Source organism: Dryobates pubescens, chromosome 44, assembly GCF_014839835.1.
Source record: "Dryobates pubescens isolate bDryPub1 chromosome 44, bDryPub1.pri, whole genome shotgun sequence".
NCBI lineage: Eukaryota > Metazoa > Chordata > Aves > Piciformes > Picidae > Dryobates > Dryobates pubescens.
In genome coordinates, this window is record NC_071655.1 from 110,799 (window position 1) to 127,319 (window position 16,521).

Here is a 16,521-nt window from a genome sequence, read left to right on the forward strand (position 1 = left end):
ATGACCCCATCCCCACATGCTCAGGCAGTGCTTCCACTGCCTCTGCAGTTCCTTCTTGCCTTCTAGCTTGACCAGCAGGTCTCAACTCAGCCATGCAAGTCTCTCACTTTGTTCCACTTGGGTATCAAGGTGCAAGACAAACACTTCCCATCAGTTTCTCTGACTTCTCTGCAGGAAATAAGAGGGAAGTGTTTCCTGTGGAAACCTCCTGCATTCCTCCCTTACACTGCAGGTCACCTCGTGAGAACCTTAGCTGCAGGAGTCCATCCATCCAGAGGAGTCTCTCCCAGGCAGCACTGCTTGTCACTTAAGCACCCAACAGCATGCAGGCAGGACACCATCCCCAGCTTTCAATGCCTTCTAGCTGCTTGCAACCTTCAAGGTCCTAGACACTGAGCAAGAGTTTGGAAAAACAACCTCCTTCTTTACAGTCCTCAGCTGGGTCTCCTAAGCCATTAAAATCTTCTCCTTTAGAGTTGCTTACAACACACTCACTCCTCCTAGGGTTACTGCCTATGGGTAAGGCTGATGGATTTCATTCCAAGTGCTTATGATTCTCTTCTAGCCAGGACTTGTAATCTATAGGATGTCTTCTTCTCCCAAAGGAGAAACAACTGTTACACCCTTGCACAACCAATCAAGCAGCACAGCTGAGCTGCTAGCAACCCAAAATAAACCTCCTTAAAACTAGCTTATTGCCCCCAATGCCACTCTCACCAGATCTGCTGTCTGCACTTGCCAACACCCAAATGGCAGCCTTGCACTTCCCAGCTGTACCCCAGACAGGTACCTCTGCTGTCCCCTGCAAGTCTGGAGACTTGAGATACTTACTTCAAGGAAATGTCTGAGAATCAAGAAGAGAGAAGAAATTTCTTATGTAAAGTCTGCCTCAGAGCTTGCCCTAGAAGTACCAACTGATGAATCTCAGAATCACAGAGTGGTAGGGGTGGGAAGGGACCTGCAGAGATCATCAAGTCCAACCCCCCCTGCCAGAGCAGGGTCACCCAGGAACACATCCAGGCTGGTTTTGAATGTTTCCAGAGGAGGAGACTCCACAGCCTCTGGGCAGCCTGCTCCAGGGCTCCAGCACCCTCACAGTGACAAAGTTTTTCCACAGCACCTCCTCTGCTCCAGCTTGCCCCTGCTGCCCCTTGTCCTGGCACTGGACATCCCTGAGCAGAGCCTGGCTCTGTCCCCTCCACACTGCCCTGCACATCTTCATCAACAGGAATGAGCAAGGCCAAAGGCTTGGTTTGACAATCCAGGATGCTCTTGAGGATGTTTGTAAACACAGCTCGCATCTTGGCTGAGGGGGCTCTCACCTCAGGCCCCCCAAAGCAGTTCTGTTGCACTTCACTTTTGATGAAATCAACATTTTGGGACTTGACAGCTCCCTAATGTCTAGAGCTGTTAAACAGGGAGAACAAAAAAAAAGGGACCCAAATGGCAACAGTTCAATTACAAAACATGGTTCAAAGGCATCTTCTCTGCTGGAGCTGAGTACAGGAATCTTTATGAGTCTCCATTTGTCCTGGTAAGGAAGAGTCTGTCAAATTCTACCTAGAACTTCAAAACAAACAAAACCCCTTGAACAACCACCACAAACCCCCAAACCAAAACTGCAACACCCCCCCCTGCCCCGAAACCAAACCCCAAAGCAACACCACCCCTCCAAAACCTCCACCCCACAAAGCCAACCAGACTAGATTCAGGCTGCTCCTCATATGACAACAGGCAGATGTTAGGAAGCACAAACCCAGCCCAAGACCTTTGCTTTATTAACAGAATTGCTTGTCCACTCTTCTTGGACTTCAGGGCTTCTTGACACATCAGATTGTAATCAGAAATGCTGAGTGAGATTTGCAGTCTGCAGCTAAAATACACCACTCTCATCAACAGGAGTAAGATGAGCTCAGTATTGAACTTTCATGGGAATTCCGTGCTCAGCTGCAGGAAATCCAGTTGGTAAGAAGTGCAGCTCTGAGAAGGTGGGGACTGGGCACCCCCTGTGCACAGCTTTATGCACACAGCACAGTACTGTATTGCCTGGGCCCAAAACCCCCAGCCCACCTCCCTAGCCCGGGGAGCTTGACCTGCCACACTCTCTTTGACACACAGAGAACTCTTCAAGCACAGGATGACCTGTGGGGCACTGAGTGACAAGTCTGCATTTCCTCCTGTGCACCGTGCAGCACTTCTGCCAATCTCTCCCACTCCTGCAGCCACCCCTATGGCAAACGTGCAGGGAACAGGGGCAGTGGCACCCAGCAGGCAACAGTCACAGGGCTGAAACCCAGCCAGACCCAACTCTGACATTCACAAATCCCAGTAACTTCCCAATCTGTGTCTTCCCAAGGTTCCTCTGGTGGCTACCTGACTGGACAACTGCTAAGATGCAATTCCATTAGTCAGTGGCAAGCAGGTGACTCAAGCTTCCAAGCAGGAAAGTTTCAAAGACCACTGAGAAGACTCTTACACACTCATGCTCTTGGGGATCTACATGTCCTGTCTGCAAACCTTCTCTCTGCACTGCAGAGAAGAGTAACAGGTCTGCTGCCTCTACCAAGAAAGCATCAGTGAAGTCAGAAAGCCACAAGGCTTGTGCTTCACAACACATCCCAGGCAGCTGGGGCAGCTGCTGACCCAGGCTGAACACACAGAGGAGACAGCAGGAGTTCATCAGATGATGTTGAAGCACAGGAGATAGCAAACAGGATGCTGAGCTGTGTAGCACAGGAGTATGAAAGGGGTCAGAAGGGAAAAAGAGGACTCTCCTTTTGCCTTTTTCATGCCTTCTCCTCAGTGGGAACATCATTTCTACTGAGAACATCTTTAGTTCTGCTGCTAACCTGGCCCCTAAGTCACACAGCGTAGGAGAGCTCTGCCTGCCTGCAACTGCTCAGCCTGACAGTGGAGCCAAAAGGATTTACTCAATGTGCAGCTATTAAAGGCTACCTGGAGTTTGTCTGTCCCCTTTCTCCAAGCCATTGGACTGTTAGGTTAGCACAGGGGGTGCCAGGTACCAAATGCCTAAGTTTAAGAACCAGCAGATTCCACAACTCGTACTGAAGGAGTCAGAGGCAGATGCAGGCAGCTCTCCTGGCAGCCACCACAGCCTCCTGGCCCATGCACCCAAACGAGGAAGAGGGCAAGGCACTGCTCATGTGGAACCAACAGCAGAGGAGGTTTTAAGCCCAGTTCTAGATCAGCTATGACACAAAAGAAACCTGGAGGGAAATCTGCAAGTTAACTGATTCTTCAGCTCCAGAAGCAGCTGCCTCAAGTGCTGGTGTGTTTAAAGACCACCTTGCATGCTTCCAAGTACTTCCAGTAGTGAAACAACCCTGCTCCTCACCACGCTGCTGCTTCCCAGCAAGGCTCCACAGATGTGGGTTCAGGCTGCAGGCTCCCCAGGCACACTCTGCAGAACCAACCCCCACTCCCAGAAAGCAGGAGCTGCCTTCACAAGCTGGGCACCATTACCAACAGCAGCACCTGCAGATCTCCTGATGAAACCCCACAGGACCACCTTTGACCTGCCCCTGCCATGAAAACACAAAGCTAAACTTCACTGGGATTTCCCTTTGACACGGAACCTGCTAGATGCAGTGCACTAAACCCAATCCTTCCTAAGCACCTAAGAGTGGAGATCTGCTTAGTCCCAACCAAGTCAGTCTTTCTCTTCTCTGATCTCATTTTAATTCAGCCAATTACCACCTTTGCAGATCACCTTTACCTGAGGCTTTCTGGACTCACTGTCAGCTCTCCAACGTTTCTCTTTCCAGTGCCTAAGCACTGATATGAAATGATTTGCAAAAAGAACTATTCAAATGGCAACTGCTTGATCTTCCTTCCTGCTCTGCTGAAGAGCCAGAGTCATTCAAAACCAGGCCATAAACTCCTCTTGAGAAGCCTCCCAGCCTGTCCAAATGACAGCAGTAACACCCAAGCTCCTTCTGGTGCTGTACTCATCAAGAATTCATCAGCAACCAAGTTGCTGCTATCCCACTTCTTGCCAAACTAATACAGCTCCTTAACCCCCAGACCATTTTGGCTAAGCTTAAGGCCAGCTGCTCCTTGCCTTCCTTCCTTAACAGTTTACACAACTCATGGGGCCACAGATTGGTCTTCCCCAGGATAAACAGTTCTGCCACAGAGGAACACCAGAGTGTGTGGCCCCTCATCCATGGAAGTGCTGACTGCCCTCTTCTGTCCCCTGTCTCCAAGAAGTCTCACAAGGAAAGCCCTGCACATTAAAGCTCTGTGTGCACAACACATTCAGAATGGAAGCTCCAGCAGAGGTGGTGAAACCCAGCCCAGAAGCAGGGGAGTGCCACCACTATGATGATCACATCATCATCATCATCACAGAGACCACTTCTGCCCTACAGATCTAAGAGAGAAGAGCTCTGCACACCGTTTTCAGCAATGTTTCATCAGCCCAGTGACACATTTTGGATTGCTCCATCTCCTGCAATGCATCACAGATTAGTTCTGCTTACAAACACGAAGCATGTCCTGAAACACTGAGAGCAACTAGATCTGTGCCAGGTCCAACACTGTGGCACTGCTAAAAACATGCCCAGAGTATGCACTGCCACCTGCCATGAGGGGGTTCTTCAATGACAGCCACTCCTTGAATGACAATCATTGATTAAACAACAGGAGACTAAGCTTGTCACTGCTGTCTTCTGACTCAGGATCAGCTCATCTCTCAGTGACTCCCATGCACCCCACAATGTGCCTTCACAGCACCCACCCACTTGGCAATCCCAGCAGCTGCTGAGCTGCAGGGGCACAGGTACAGGCTCAGCTGTTTTACTTGAAGCAGAAGCTGGACATTCTGTTCATTTGACTTATGACCTCCAAAGTTTCAAGTCTTGCACATCCTAGGAGAAGAGGAGCTGCATTTGAGAAGTCACACATGGCACACATGCACAGAGGAAGGCAGGGCTGCAGACTTCAGCACCCCTGAGTACACGAGTTTTGTCTCTCTTCATTTGTGCCCCAGGAAGCACTGAGCACTCTCAGAATGAAGGAGCTAAGTAAAGGTAGCTAACAGAGCTTAGGAGACTGTGGTGCTTGATAGCCCTGTCCAAAACTGTGCATCATCAGGAGCTGCAGGTTGTAACTTTTCAGCTGAGAATCTGCTTCTCTTCCTGAGGTGACTTTGCAGACACAAGAATTTGTTACAGGATGCACTGCTGGCAGCAAACTTCTACCTCTGCCATTTAGCAGCCACAAATAGTTGTAACCAGTCAGTTCAACCATGCTCAAAGCAAAACCCCTTCCTTTTTCACTTGCAAGAGAACTATTACAAGAAAAAAAAATCTTCTCTAAGCAGACCTGCAATGGCATTTTACAGTGTCAGTGTGTTTGTATTGCCAGTGTGGAAGCATGAAGAAGCTGGTACTGCAAGTGCATGGAAAAGAGTTGCAACTGTTCTAGGTGACCCAGGAAGAATATTGAGAAGTTGACACCACATCCAGATTTTCTTCATGACTGTTATCAGTTCTGCACTATGGCAGCTAACAATGATTTTCTTCAGCAGAGTTCTGACAAACCAGAACAGCATCATAAGGTGTTGAGTGACCAGCATCTACCTGCATTCTGTACTGCAGAACACAGGGAAGCAAGGAAAGCCTAAGCACTACACAAACCAGCTTTGAGTTATACTTCATTGGAGGTGTCCAAGACTTGATAGAGTGGACTACCCTATACATAACCTCTAATAAGGTTCTCCCCAGCCCAGCAGTTTCCATCTGTTCTCTGAGTGGCTACATACTGACCTTTCACCACGCCCAAGAGAGGTGGAGAGTTCTCTTGAGGAGTCCTGTCTGGCTCCTGGGGAGGTACAACCATAGCAAGTGTATGTACTGGCACACGGGGGACCTGAAAACACAGCCAGAGTCAGGCAACAGCAAGGAACCCGCAGCACACAACAAACCCAAACCCGCTGCAATGGATCAGATCCTGAAGTGTTACTACAAAGACATTTCTACAAGAGACCTCCATCACTTGGCCTCTTCAATGTCTTTACCAATGACCTGGGTGAAGGTATTGAGGCACCCTCAGTAAGTTTGGCACCAAACTGGGTGGCTGTGACCATCTGCTGCAGGGGAGGGAAGCTTTACAGAGGGATCTGGACAGGTGAGAGCCATGGGCCAAGGCTCACTGGATGAAGATCAACAAGGCCAAGGACCAAGTCCTGCACCTGGGTCACAACCATGCCGTGGTGAGCTACAGACCTGGGGATGTATGGGTGGAAAGCTGCAACAGGGAGAGGGATGTGAGGGTGTTGGTTGCCAGTGCCCAGGTGGCCAGGAAAGCCAATGGCATCCTGGCTTCAATCAGAACCAGGGTGGGCAGCAGGGACAGGAGGTGACCATCCCCCTATGCTTAGCACTGGGGAGGCCACACTTTGAGTGCTGTGTACAGCTCTGGGCCCTCACTACAGGAAGCACACTGAGGGGCTGGAGCCTGTCCAGAGCAGGGCAGCAAGGCTGGAGAAGGGCCTGGAGCCCCTGGGCTATGAGGAGAAGCAGAGGGAATAAAGCTCAGCATTCCCCAGGACCCTGCAGACCACCACTGCAGCCTTTTTGCAATTCCACTGTCTCTGCTCACACTGCCAGGAGTGTAAACTCCTGAGAAAGTGCTGCTTTGCCAAGACCTGCTCCTGCCTCACCTGAGACTGATCCTGAGACGGAGGCGTGAGCTGCGCCAAGTCCGCGGCCGGAACCGAGAGGACGTTGTTGGGGTAGTCCAGCAAGTAGGAGACAACGTTTGTGTGGCCTCCCTTGGCGGCTTCGATGAGCATGGTTGAGCCATCCTGAGAGAGTTTGGGAAACAAAAAGCCAGCAGATTAATTCTTCTCCCTGGTGCAGCATATAAGACATGCACCAGACCACTGCAAAGCGGCCCTCTGCTGCCCCATGCAATCAGCTCAGCGCCCAAGCCAACGCCTGGCGTCAGTCAGTACCTTGAGCCTGTGAGTGGGATCCGCTCCGTGAGCCAGGAGCAGCTCAACGACCGCCAGGTGGCCTCCCGCACAGGCCAGCGACACCACCGTGTGGTCGTTATTAGCTGTAGCCCTGTTCACGTTGGCACCTAGGAAGAGAAGACCTCAGAATTAAACACCAGGAAATTCCTCCCAGCATCAAGGCTAAGCACATCTTCTCTGGAGCCGAGATGAGCTTTCCCCCTTCTACTCTTCCTAATCCATTGCACTTCCAGGTAGAAAGCAAAGGATTTGGAACAACCACTGGCTTCTACACCCCATCATCCTCACCTTGTAAAGCACAGCAGCAGTAAAGAGAGGAAATGCTCAGGGTATACAGACCACAGCTTGGACAATTTCATTCTAAGCACTTCTGAGTCCCTCTCCATGGTGCAGGGCACCCCAGGGCTGCTTCTCTTCAGAAACTGAACATCTTTGCTGCACCTCAAAGCTATTTATTCATCTCAAAGGAGTGACTAGCAGAGTATTTTGTGACTCACTGCATCACAAACTAAGTTAAAGAGCCCTGGACAGTTTGACACATGCACACACAACCAGATTACACACACACAGACTGGGCACACACACAGGCTGGGCACACACACAGACTGGGCACACACACAGACTGGGTCTTGTCTTTGCTTTTCAAACTGCTGTTTTACCTTTGCTAATAAGGAATTGCACAGTGCATAAGTGGCCAGCCCGTGCAGCCTTCATGAGCGGCGTTCTGCCACCTTCAGATTCATGCTCCTGTTGGAAAGAAGAGACAGCAGGTGTATGCATGGACACAACAATTCTACCATTGTTTCAGCTTTTGGTGGGAGCAGTTTCTTGTCTCAGCAGAAGATCTATCTTACAAGCTGACTGCAATCAATACAAGCTGACCGTAATCAATGACCTTCAACACAGAATCACAGCATCAAAAAGCACTAAGACCACATCCTTTGGTCTGACAAACTGTGAGCACATGAGGAAGTTTTCCCTACTCACAGATCCATTTTGAGGTTCACATGCATAACACTTGAGAACAGCAGTGTCCAGTTTCCTCCTCCACACGGGGTATTTTAACACAGGTGTCACCAGCAGGAAGCAGCACAGAAATACCTACAACTGAGAGCTGCCAGGTGCTGCATGGCAGACCTCCCAAACCTCAACCACATCTGGAGTGCAGACAAGGTTTGTGAAACATACTGAAGAGGATTAGCAATTGGAATGAGACAATCACTGCAGGTCACAAAAAGCCTCCTGTGAAGAGGACAGGAGAGTGAAGGGGAAAACACAAGAGGATGACACAAAGCAACGAGACCAGGATGGACAAGACAGTTTTCATGTAAGAGCTGTCTGAACAGTGGAAAAATGTGGTTGAACAAAACTGTTGGAGAGGTAACAGGAGTGAGGCATTTGCCTGCTGTGCAGACATGATCAACAGACAAAGAATGCTGACTGACAATACACAGGAACCCTCCCACAGCACCCAGGGGGGAGAACGCCAGGGGAGTGCCTGTGTTTGTGCTCTGAATGTTCACTCTGAGCAATAACATACACCAGGACTGGAGGGTCTGTAATTACATATCTGACAACCCAAGCTCTACATTCACTTTTAACTCCCAGAACTTCAGGTGTATCTGACAGTGAAAGCATTTAGCAGTGGCCTGCAGTGCCATTATAAACACAAAAGGACAAGAACAGATCTGGGAGAACAAATCAACTCCTCCCCAGAGCGTCAGCACTCCTGAAAACTCCACATATGTTCTCTGACATATGGCTGGCTTTGTTACAAGCTGCACCTTCACTTAGCTTTCTGTTCATACACCCCAGGAAGAACTCTTGACTGGATCTTCTGTCAGAGACTGACCTTGAGGAGCAAACAAACCAATTCTTGGCCCTAGTGTGGGTTGGGCTGCTCCTGACCTCCACAAGAACTCTGCATCGCTGTGCACTGCCTTAACACGCATTCGAACTCCACGTTAGCATCTCTTTGGTTGCTTGCTAGTCTAATGGCTCAGTGCACAGAGGCTGAGAGGAAGCCTTGCAGAGTTCACACTGAAGTCACTCCTCAGTGTGTTTAGATTGCCCTGGCAGAGCAGCACGTGCTGAGCTGTCTGCACGGCAGATGCGCTGGCAGCTCAGCAGGCTAGCGTGTGGCCCTGTGGCATGCAAGAATCGGTAGCATGCTCCTCAGCTCTGATGCTTAGCTGGGCATTTGGCATCTTTTGTCCTTCCTCAGCCACTGCCATAGAAAGCCAGATGCTGCAGCTTGCCTTGTGCACAGCAAGCCCCTGGTACTGCTGGCAAATCACACGCAGAGCAGCAGTGGATACAGAGAAGGACCAAACACCACTGCACTCACTGAGCAGCAGCAGAGCACTGCTGCCCAACCAGTTACTGCGCACTCCTACATGGCAAGAAGCAGAGTTTAGTTTAGGTCATCTCAGCTGCATTCCAGACACTGGTAAGTGACCTCATCTGGCACTCAAACACAGCACTGCAGATCAGCACCAAGGCATCACCGGCTGCAACGCTCTCCATTCTTAACAGACCTCACTGGCGAAGTCTTACCCACGAGTGTCAGGAGGCTTCCTCATTGAAATGCAGTGCAGTTCTTTTGCCCAGCTTAACCAACTGTCACTTGGCAGAACTTGTTCCTCAACTATTATGCACTTCCAATGCTTGCAGTACCATACCCTTCCTCAGCCCAGCCAAAGGAAAACCATTTGTGTGCCCACCTGCTGCAGATCTTTGCAAGCTCCTGCTTTTTGACAGTGTTTGTCACATCAGAAGATGGAAATGCATACTTTATTTTCTGAGGAAATCAATCCCATGGCTTCAGCACTCTATTGAGCCCCAGTAAAGACTAGCAGACAGCATCAACTCCATTTTTAAGGGAAAATACCTAGAACAAGCCACAGTAAGCAGCTGAGCCAGTGCAGGGCTCATGTCCTTTCTTCTACCTGGAGCAGCCACAGTTGTTGTTTTTAAGCTGCAGTAGACAATCAAAATCAAGACAGAGAACACGAAAGCTGTCCAGAAGCATCCCCCATCAGCTTTCCAATGCTCTAGTTCCTTGTATTAACAGGAAGGAGATGCAAACCCTTACTTTGAACACAAACTAGCAAGGAGTGCTCCTCTCCACAGACCCCTGCTGCCTCACGGTAGGACCCACAGCGTTCTGCCTCTCTTTGCTGCTCCAGACCTGAAGCACACTGCAGCAAAAGGGAGGAAGCAAACACCTCTGCCAGCTCTGGCTGGAAAAGCCATTCTCTGAACACCAACTGATGTGCTCTGCTGTTAGCTCTGCCTGAGCAGAAGCAACACCTGAGAAGAATTTCTGCAGGTCTGGGTACCAGATAGAAGGAATGGCAAAGTGATGTGTTCTACCCAGACCAGGCAAGAGCTGACATCATCTGCACCTTTGCCACTGGGACTCAAAGAGAAGAGGAGAATCCAGTTGTGGATTAGTATTTCCTTTCCAGATAAGCCCAAAGTCCAGAGAGCAGAGCAAACAGTCAGCAGAAACATCTTACAACAGTCACTAGTGTTTTTTTCTTCTTGAGTTCTCTGGTTCAGGCAGCTCCAGGACTGGTTACCTGAGGGCCTCTCCACTTCCCTTACTCTCCTTGGTGACAAGAATCTGTGGTTGGCAAGGATTGTTCACCTGGACATGCACTTGAGTTTGTTTCCAATCTGCATTTCCAAACTCAAGGTCCAGCTGCTCTCTTTAGCTTTCAGACAAGCCTCTCTCATAAATCATCACAGAATGCTTTGGGTTGGAAGGGACCTCCCACCAGCCCAGCTTGCTCAAGGCCGAGTCCAGCCTGGCCTTGAACACCTCCAGGGAGGAGGCAGCCACAGGCTCCCTGTGCAACCTGTGCCAGTGTCTCCTCACCCTCAAGAATTTCTTCCTCATCTCCAGTCTCTATCTCCCCTCTTCCAGCTCAAAGCCATTGTCCCTCAGCCTGCCACTCCCAGCCCTTGTCAGAAGTCCCTCCTTTTCTTGCAGCCCTCTTCAGGTATTGAAAGGCTGCTCCAAGCTCTCCCCAGAGCCTTCCTTTCTCCATGCAACAGTGAGTATTTCACAGAAATCTAAATGCTCTTCTAAGGAAAATTATTTAGACCAAGTTTCTGATACAAGACAGCAGCCAAACAGTGCAGCCTTTACACTGGGCCACTGTGCTCACTTTCAAGCCTGAACTCCTCTCAAGAGCCACAGCATCCTTGCACTCAACAACCTAATTGTCCCAGATACGATTCCTGAGGTACACAGCAACCAGCACTTCGGAGGCACCTGAACACTCAACCAGGCCTCAAGCTGGAGTATCTGAAAAGGGAATCTCTCAAAGAGGCTGGATGTGGACACAGCTCCTTGTGCCAGTAGGCTCAGGGAGGCAACTCGCTGAAGGCTGAGACAAAGTTTGTTAAAAAGTAGTTTGGAAAACCCCAGAGAAGGGCAAATGCAAGACAGAGACGAGGTGCTGAGTCTGCACTGCCAGGCTTTGGAGCTCTGAAGAAACTGAGATGCCTTAAAGCCATGCTTGCTGTCAACATTGTGTCCTGAGGCTGCAGCTTACAAGCATCAAAGGCCAGTCTCACCTGATGCTTGCCCGGCTCTATGCCCTCCAAAACAGTCTTCTTTATGTCCTCCTGCTTGTCCTGCGGAAGGAAAGAGAAGAACTCACGGCTCTGGTTCTACAATAAGCGTGCTGCTTGGTCATGAAGACCTGGAGTGTGAAACCAAATGGGTCAGATCCATCAGCTGAAAGTCTTCTACTGGAATTGGGCAAGCAAGCAGAAAGTTAACACCAAGCAATGCAGCTCTGGCAAGCTAGAACTCCTACCACAAGCCATTCATATTCACGGAGACAACACAAAGGGCACAGCCAGCAGCTTGCTCAAGGGAACATCATTCTGCTCTCTGTTCAACAGAGCATCCTCTTCCTCACTGGCAAAGAGAGGATTTCATAGCACTTTGCACGATCTAGAGGCTGCACCACAACACCCAGAGTCTGCCTCTGATGCCTTTTATCTTCTGCTTTATTTGCAGAAAACTGAAGGCCAAACCTAAACACACCTGAAAGCTCTGACCTTCCCCTGGTGGGTCGAAAACAGCCTGGGAAAACCAGACAGCTTCTCAGATCCCTCACTGTGCTGACAACACAGCCACCTCCAGCCCTGTTTCACCCAACTCTATTAAGCAGCAGCCCTTGGGGTAGCTGTTCCACCGCCGTGTGACCGGAGAGGCAGCGTGTGTCACACACAGGAGAGAGAGCTCCCAGTGAGGGAACCCCATCAGTGTGAGGGATAATCCCAGGTGGAGACAAAGCAAGGAGCCCTGCACTGACAAAAACATCTTTCTGCACAAATACTTTGTCACAGAAGCAGTTTGGTGTGCATGCACTGATTCTCTTTTCCAGTGAAGTTATGTGGAGTGCAATTCTAGCAAGCATAAAGAGCTCTGGGAAGGTGCAAAACGAGAAGACTGCAAAGACCAAGCTGCCCTGAGGGTTTTCTCTTCCCTCTCTCAATGCCAGCACAAAATGTATCGTGCAGTACAAAGGTAAACTCCATCACTAGATCAACTCTCCCGTGGAACAGAGCCTCACACACAGCTGCCAGCCAGCCTAGGTTAGACAGCCCCAATTTAAACCTCTTCTCTGTACTTGGCAGCTGAGAAAAGCTGTGACCTTCTCATTGTCCAAAAAGCCACTCTGGGACACAGACACAACCACCTTGTCAGGAGCAGCTTCACTGTCACAGAGGAGACAATCTCCACTGTAAGCATTTCATCCAGCTCTGCTGCTACACTGAAAGGCCACAGGTACCTAAACAGGCACTGTTAAGGTGCACAGCCCACAAGGCAGACTCTCACTAAACATCACCAATACTCTGTGAGCTCTGAAGTCCTTAACCTAGTCCTAGGATCACATGACTCAAGTTTTGAGGTGAAAGTATCTGCTAGTAAAGACACAAGGAATGAAAGAGACAACAGAAGTCTTTGAGATTAGACCAACCCTTGCCACACAGGTAAGTAACAGCGCTGCTGTCGTGCCGGTGACTTCTCCTGGAGCTAGCAAACCATACCACAGTACAGAAAAACATGAGCAGATTGAACTCTATTTTAGAGTTCTGAACTCCAAAGTTTTACTTGTGTGAATCACAAAACCTAAAGCAGGTGATTTGTTCCCACAGGGAAGTTTGTAAACAAGCAAAACTTACACTTGGTCCATGTGGCAGGAGCTCAGACTAAGACCCTGAAAGGCTCTAGTCCTGCAGGTGACAAACAACTCTAACGCAGCTCCGGCACAGATGGGATCACAAGCTGAAGCTTTCAGACTGAAGCCATTCCCTTCCTTGGCAGAAGCAGCCAGTGTCAAATGCATCCATTAACAAGGGAAGGGGCAGACCTGCCATGCTGGCTCTGCCACAGACTTTCACAGGGCAACTTTGGCCCTTTAAGGACACGAAGGCAACAGACCCCTTAAAGAAAGGCTTGTGAGAAGCATCAGAGGTTACAAGCCAGGCTTCATAAGCTGTTAGTCACAAGGAGATACAAATTCATCAGAATCCCATGCAGGGATGAGCAGCTCTCCAGCAGAAAGAGCTGAGCTCTGACACTGCTCATCAGCAGAGCTTGCACTGCAGTCTCAGAAGGTAAAATTCACTACTGACCAAAGACATCTCACCTCAGCCATCATTCTCTTCTCACAATGACACCCTGCTTTATGAATCTAGCAGAGTTCTCAACATCTTCCCTGCTCCTAAACTCAATCAGGTATTTGACACCCAGGCTGCAAGAGCAGTCCCTGAACAGCACACTCCTGCTCTTCTGCTTGCAAGAGCTGCAGCCTTGCTCTGCTGAGATGTGGTGGCAACAATCGCTCCCAGTTCAGACACAGCTCTGCTGGGGATCAGAAGCACTCATGCAGGGATCACAGAACAGTGTGGGCTGGACAACCTCCAAGTCCACTCCCTGCCATGGGCAGGGGCATCTTCCCTTGGTCAGGTTGCTCAAAGTCCCATCCAACCTGCCCATGACCATCTCTGGGGATGGGTAACCCACAGTTCCTCTGCAAAACCTGCTGCAGTGTTTCACCACCTTCATCATAAACCACACTGGGACTTCAGCTCAGGGTTCCATGTGGAGACTGAGAAAGCCTCAGCTGCATGTGAGCAAGGCACAGCAATCAGGTCAGCAAACTGAGCTGGACAGCTTCAGTTTTCAATGAGCACCACACAGGAACTTCCCTGCAAGGAACATCTCCAGCTCTCTGCCAGTTTGGCTAACACAGCAGGAAAGAGGCTGCTCTTCACACCTGCACTCTCAAAGTCTGCATCTCAAATCCCACTCAGTCCTGACCTGCTGGCAACTGAAGAGACACCTGAGAAGTCAGGAACAATTTGAGGTCTTAAAGGAAACCCTGTGCTGTGCTAATCATGAGATAAAAGCTCTTCATTTGGGAGAGGTGGGAGAAGTGATGGATCTGTGAACAGCCAGTGTTCACAGCTCCTTTGACTCAGGAGCATTTGGGTAAGAAAGACCCAACTCAATGCAGAACCAGTGCCCTCAGAAACTATGCTCCTTGCCTCCCTGGTCTGGAAGAGAACAGCCTATGCAGGGGACACACAGAACAGAGCAAAGGCAGGAAAATGCAGCAGTGGCTACATCTCTGCAGGTAAGTAAAGCAGGGCCAGCAGAGCAGCTTAGGCAGGGGTCCCCAGACACTCAGTGTTTCTGTGCAGCCTCCTCAGCACAGCACTCCCTGTCAAGAGCCACAGGGGAGGCCAGCACCAAGGACTGCTCCCAAAAGGCAGCATGGAAAATGTGACATCTCCACTTCTCTCAACAGGCCTTGCATCCTCAGGAATCCCTTCAAGCCCCTGTCTCACAACCCAGGGCTGCTCACTGCATGCTCCCAGCACTGCATGAGAACCCCTCTGTTGGGCTGCAGAAGAGCCACTGCCACCTGTAGAGACAGGGGCACAGCTCCAGCCTCCATCATCCGACAGGTCCAGGGCTGCACAGCATGGAACACCCAGGAGGTGCCACCTGTCCCTGCTATCACAGATCACCCCTCAGCCCTCTTATTTTACTGTTCAGGCCATAACCAGCATTTTCATTACAAAGGACCCACAGTGGGGGAAGATGTTGGATGTCCAGCTCCTCATTGACTGTGATATAAATCTCAGGTACAAAGGGTTCTGGAAAACAATGAAGCATCACAGAACACATCCAGCTGGCAGAGCCCTCCAAGCTCATCCAGTCCAACCCTCCACTCAGCACTGCAGGCTCAACACCAAACCATGTCCCCAAGCACCAGGCCCACAGCTGCTGGAACACCCCCAGGGATGCTGACTCCAGCACTGCTCTGGAGTGGCTAATGCTCAGTACCCAGCACTGAACTGAGCAAAGTGCAGCAGCTGTGCCAAAATCCCCCCAGACACCCCCCCCCCCCCCCCCAACATCATCTTCCTCCTTGCTAGGAACATATGAAGCAGAACTGAAGCAGAATTAATGACCTGCAAAAGAATATATTCACAGGGCAGGGTGAGGTGTTGTTAGCTCATGCTTACAGCATTTACTGATGTCTGTAAGTGTAAATTAAAACCAAAACAACAACAACAAAAGCCCCACCAAACAAACCCAGCTGCATTTAAGACTGAAGGATGCTGATTTGGTAGGCTCAGTGATAAACTCTTTGTATTATTCTTATATTATTGCTATTATTTAAAAAGTAATGGAAAAACCACACCACAACCCACCCCTAAGACATCCAATCAGAACTCCAAGGCCCTCCCCAAGCCAAAAACAATCCCCCCAAGTGTGGAGGAAGAAAGGAGAACAGTGGGCAAAACCACAGAAAGGCTACCAGAAGAACCTGCCTCTGCCTTACTGAAATCCTTAAGACTAAGGCATCAATTGCCTTTTGCTACCTGAAAGCCAAACACAACTCAATCCCTGCAGCTGACGAAGAGGCAGGGTCCAGAGTATGAAAACAGCCCAGGAAGTGCAGTAAACAACTTAGCTATGATTAAATGTATCACAGAAAAGAAAGGCTGGGAGAGCAATAAGCTAAAACCAAGGTGCAAGAAAGAGAATGAGTTGAGGAGCACAGGAAAGAGATCCTCTTCTGCTGGTCACTGAAAAGGCACTGCTCAGTTTGGGGGGGTCCCTGTGGCAGTTTCAAAGAGGTGAGAGCCTCACAGTGTGCAGAAACTGACACTAAAAAGGAGCAGCAACAGCTTCTAATACTAACATCTTCTCAGTTCAGAGCAGCAAAGCAGGTAAACTGCTGGATTATGCTGAAATGAAGAGTACCAGCTGTCATGAGTCAGCTACAGCTCAACCTTTTCCCTGAGCAGACAAAAGCTTACCCCAGGAGCATGCTTCCTCCTCAGACCAGCCTGCATGTGCAGCCTTGTTTGCAGAAGTTTCTTCCAAGCCTTTTCTTTTCACACTCATGTATGAATCTCCATTGCTCAAACCAACTTTCTGCTCCATCAGCATCTAAGCTTCAGCACACTTTGAA

At 49.8% G+C, this 16,521-nt stretch overlaps 1 protein-coding gene across 2 annotated transcripts in view; it reads right to left on the reverse strand.

Moving 5' to 3' along the window:
* The window catches only part of ANKHD1 (ankyrin repeat and KH domain containing 1), a 96,572-nt gene that overhangs the window by 33,826 nt on the left and 46,225 nt on the right, over nt 1–16,521 (reverse strand). Inside the window, exons 11-15 of one of the 2 annotated variants that reach the window (XM_054177713.1) lie at nt 11,588–11,647; nt 7,660–7,747; nt 6,980–7,107; nt 6,686–6,829; nt 5,790–5,892 (exon numbers count right to left, since the gene is read on the reverse strand). In XM_054177713.1, coding sequence (XP_054033688.1) covers nt 5,790–5,892; nt 6,686–6,829; nt 6,980–7,107; nt 7,660–7,747; nt 11,588–11,647 — 523 coding nt within the window. Of the gene's footprint in view, nt 1–5,789; nt 5,893–6,685; nt 6,830–6,979; nt 7,108–7,659; nt 7,748–11,570; nt 11,648–16,521 lie in introns of those variants that run through there. The other variant, XM_054177714.1, reaches the window with a different exon arrangement.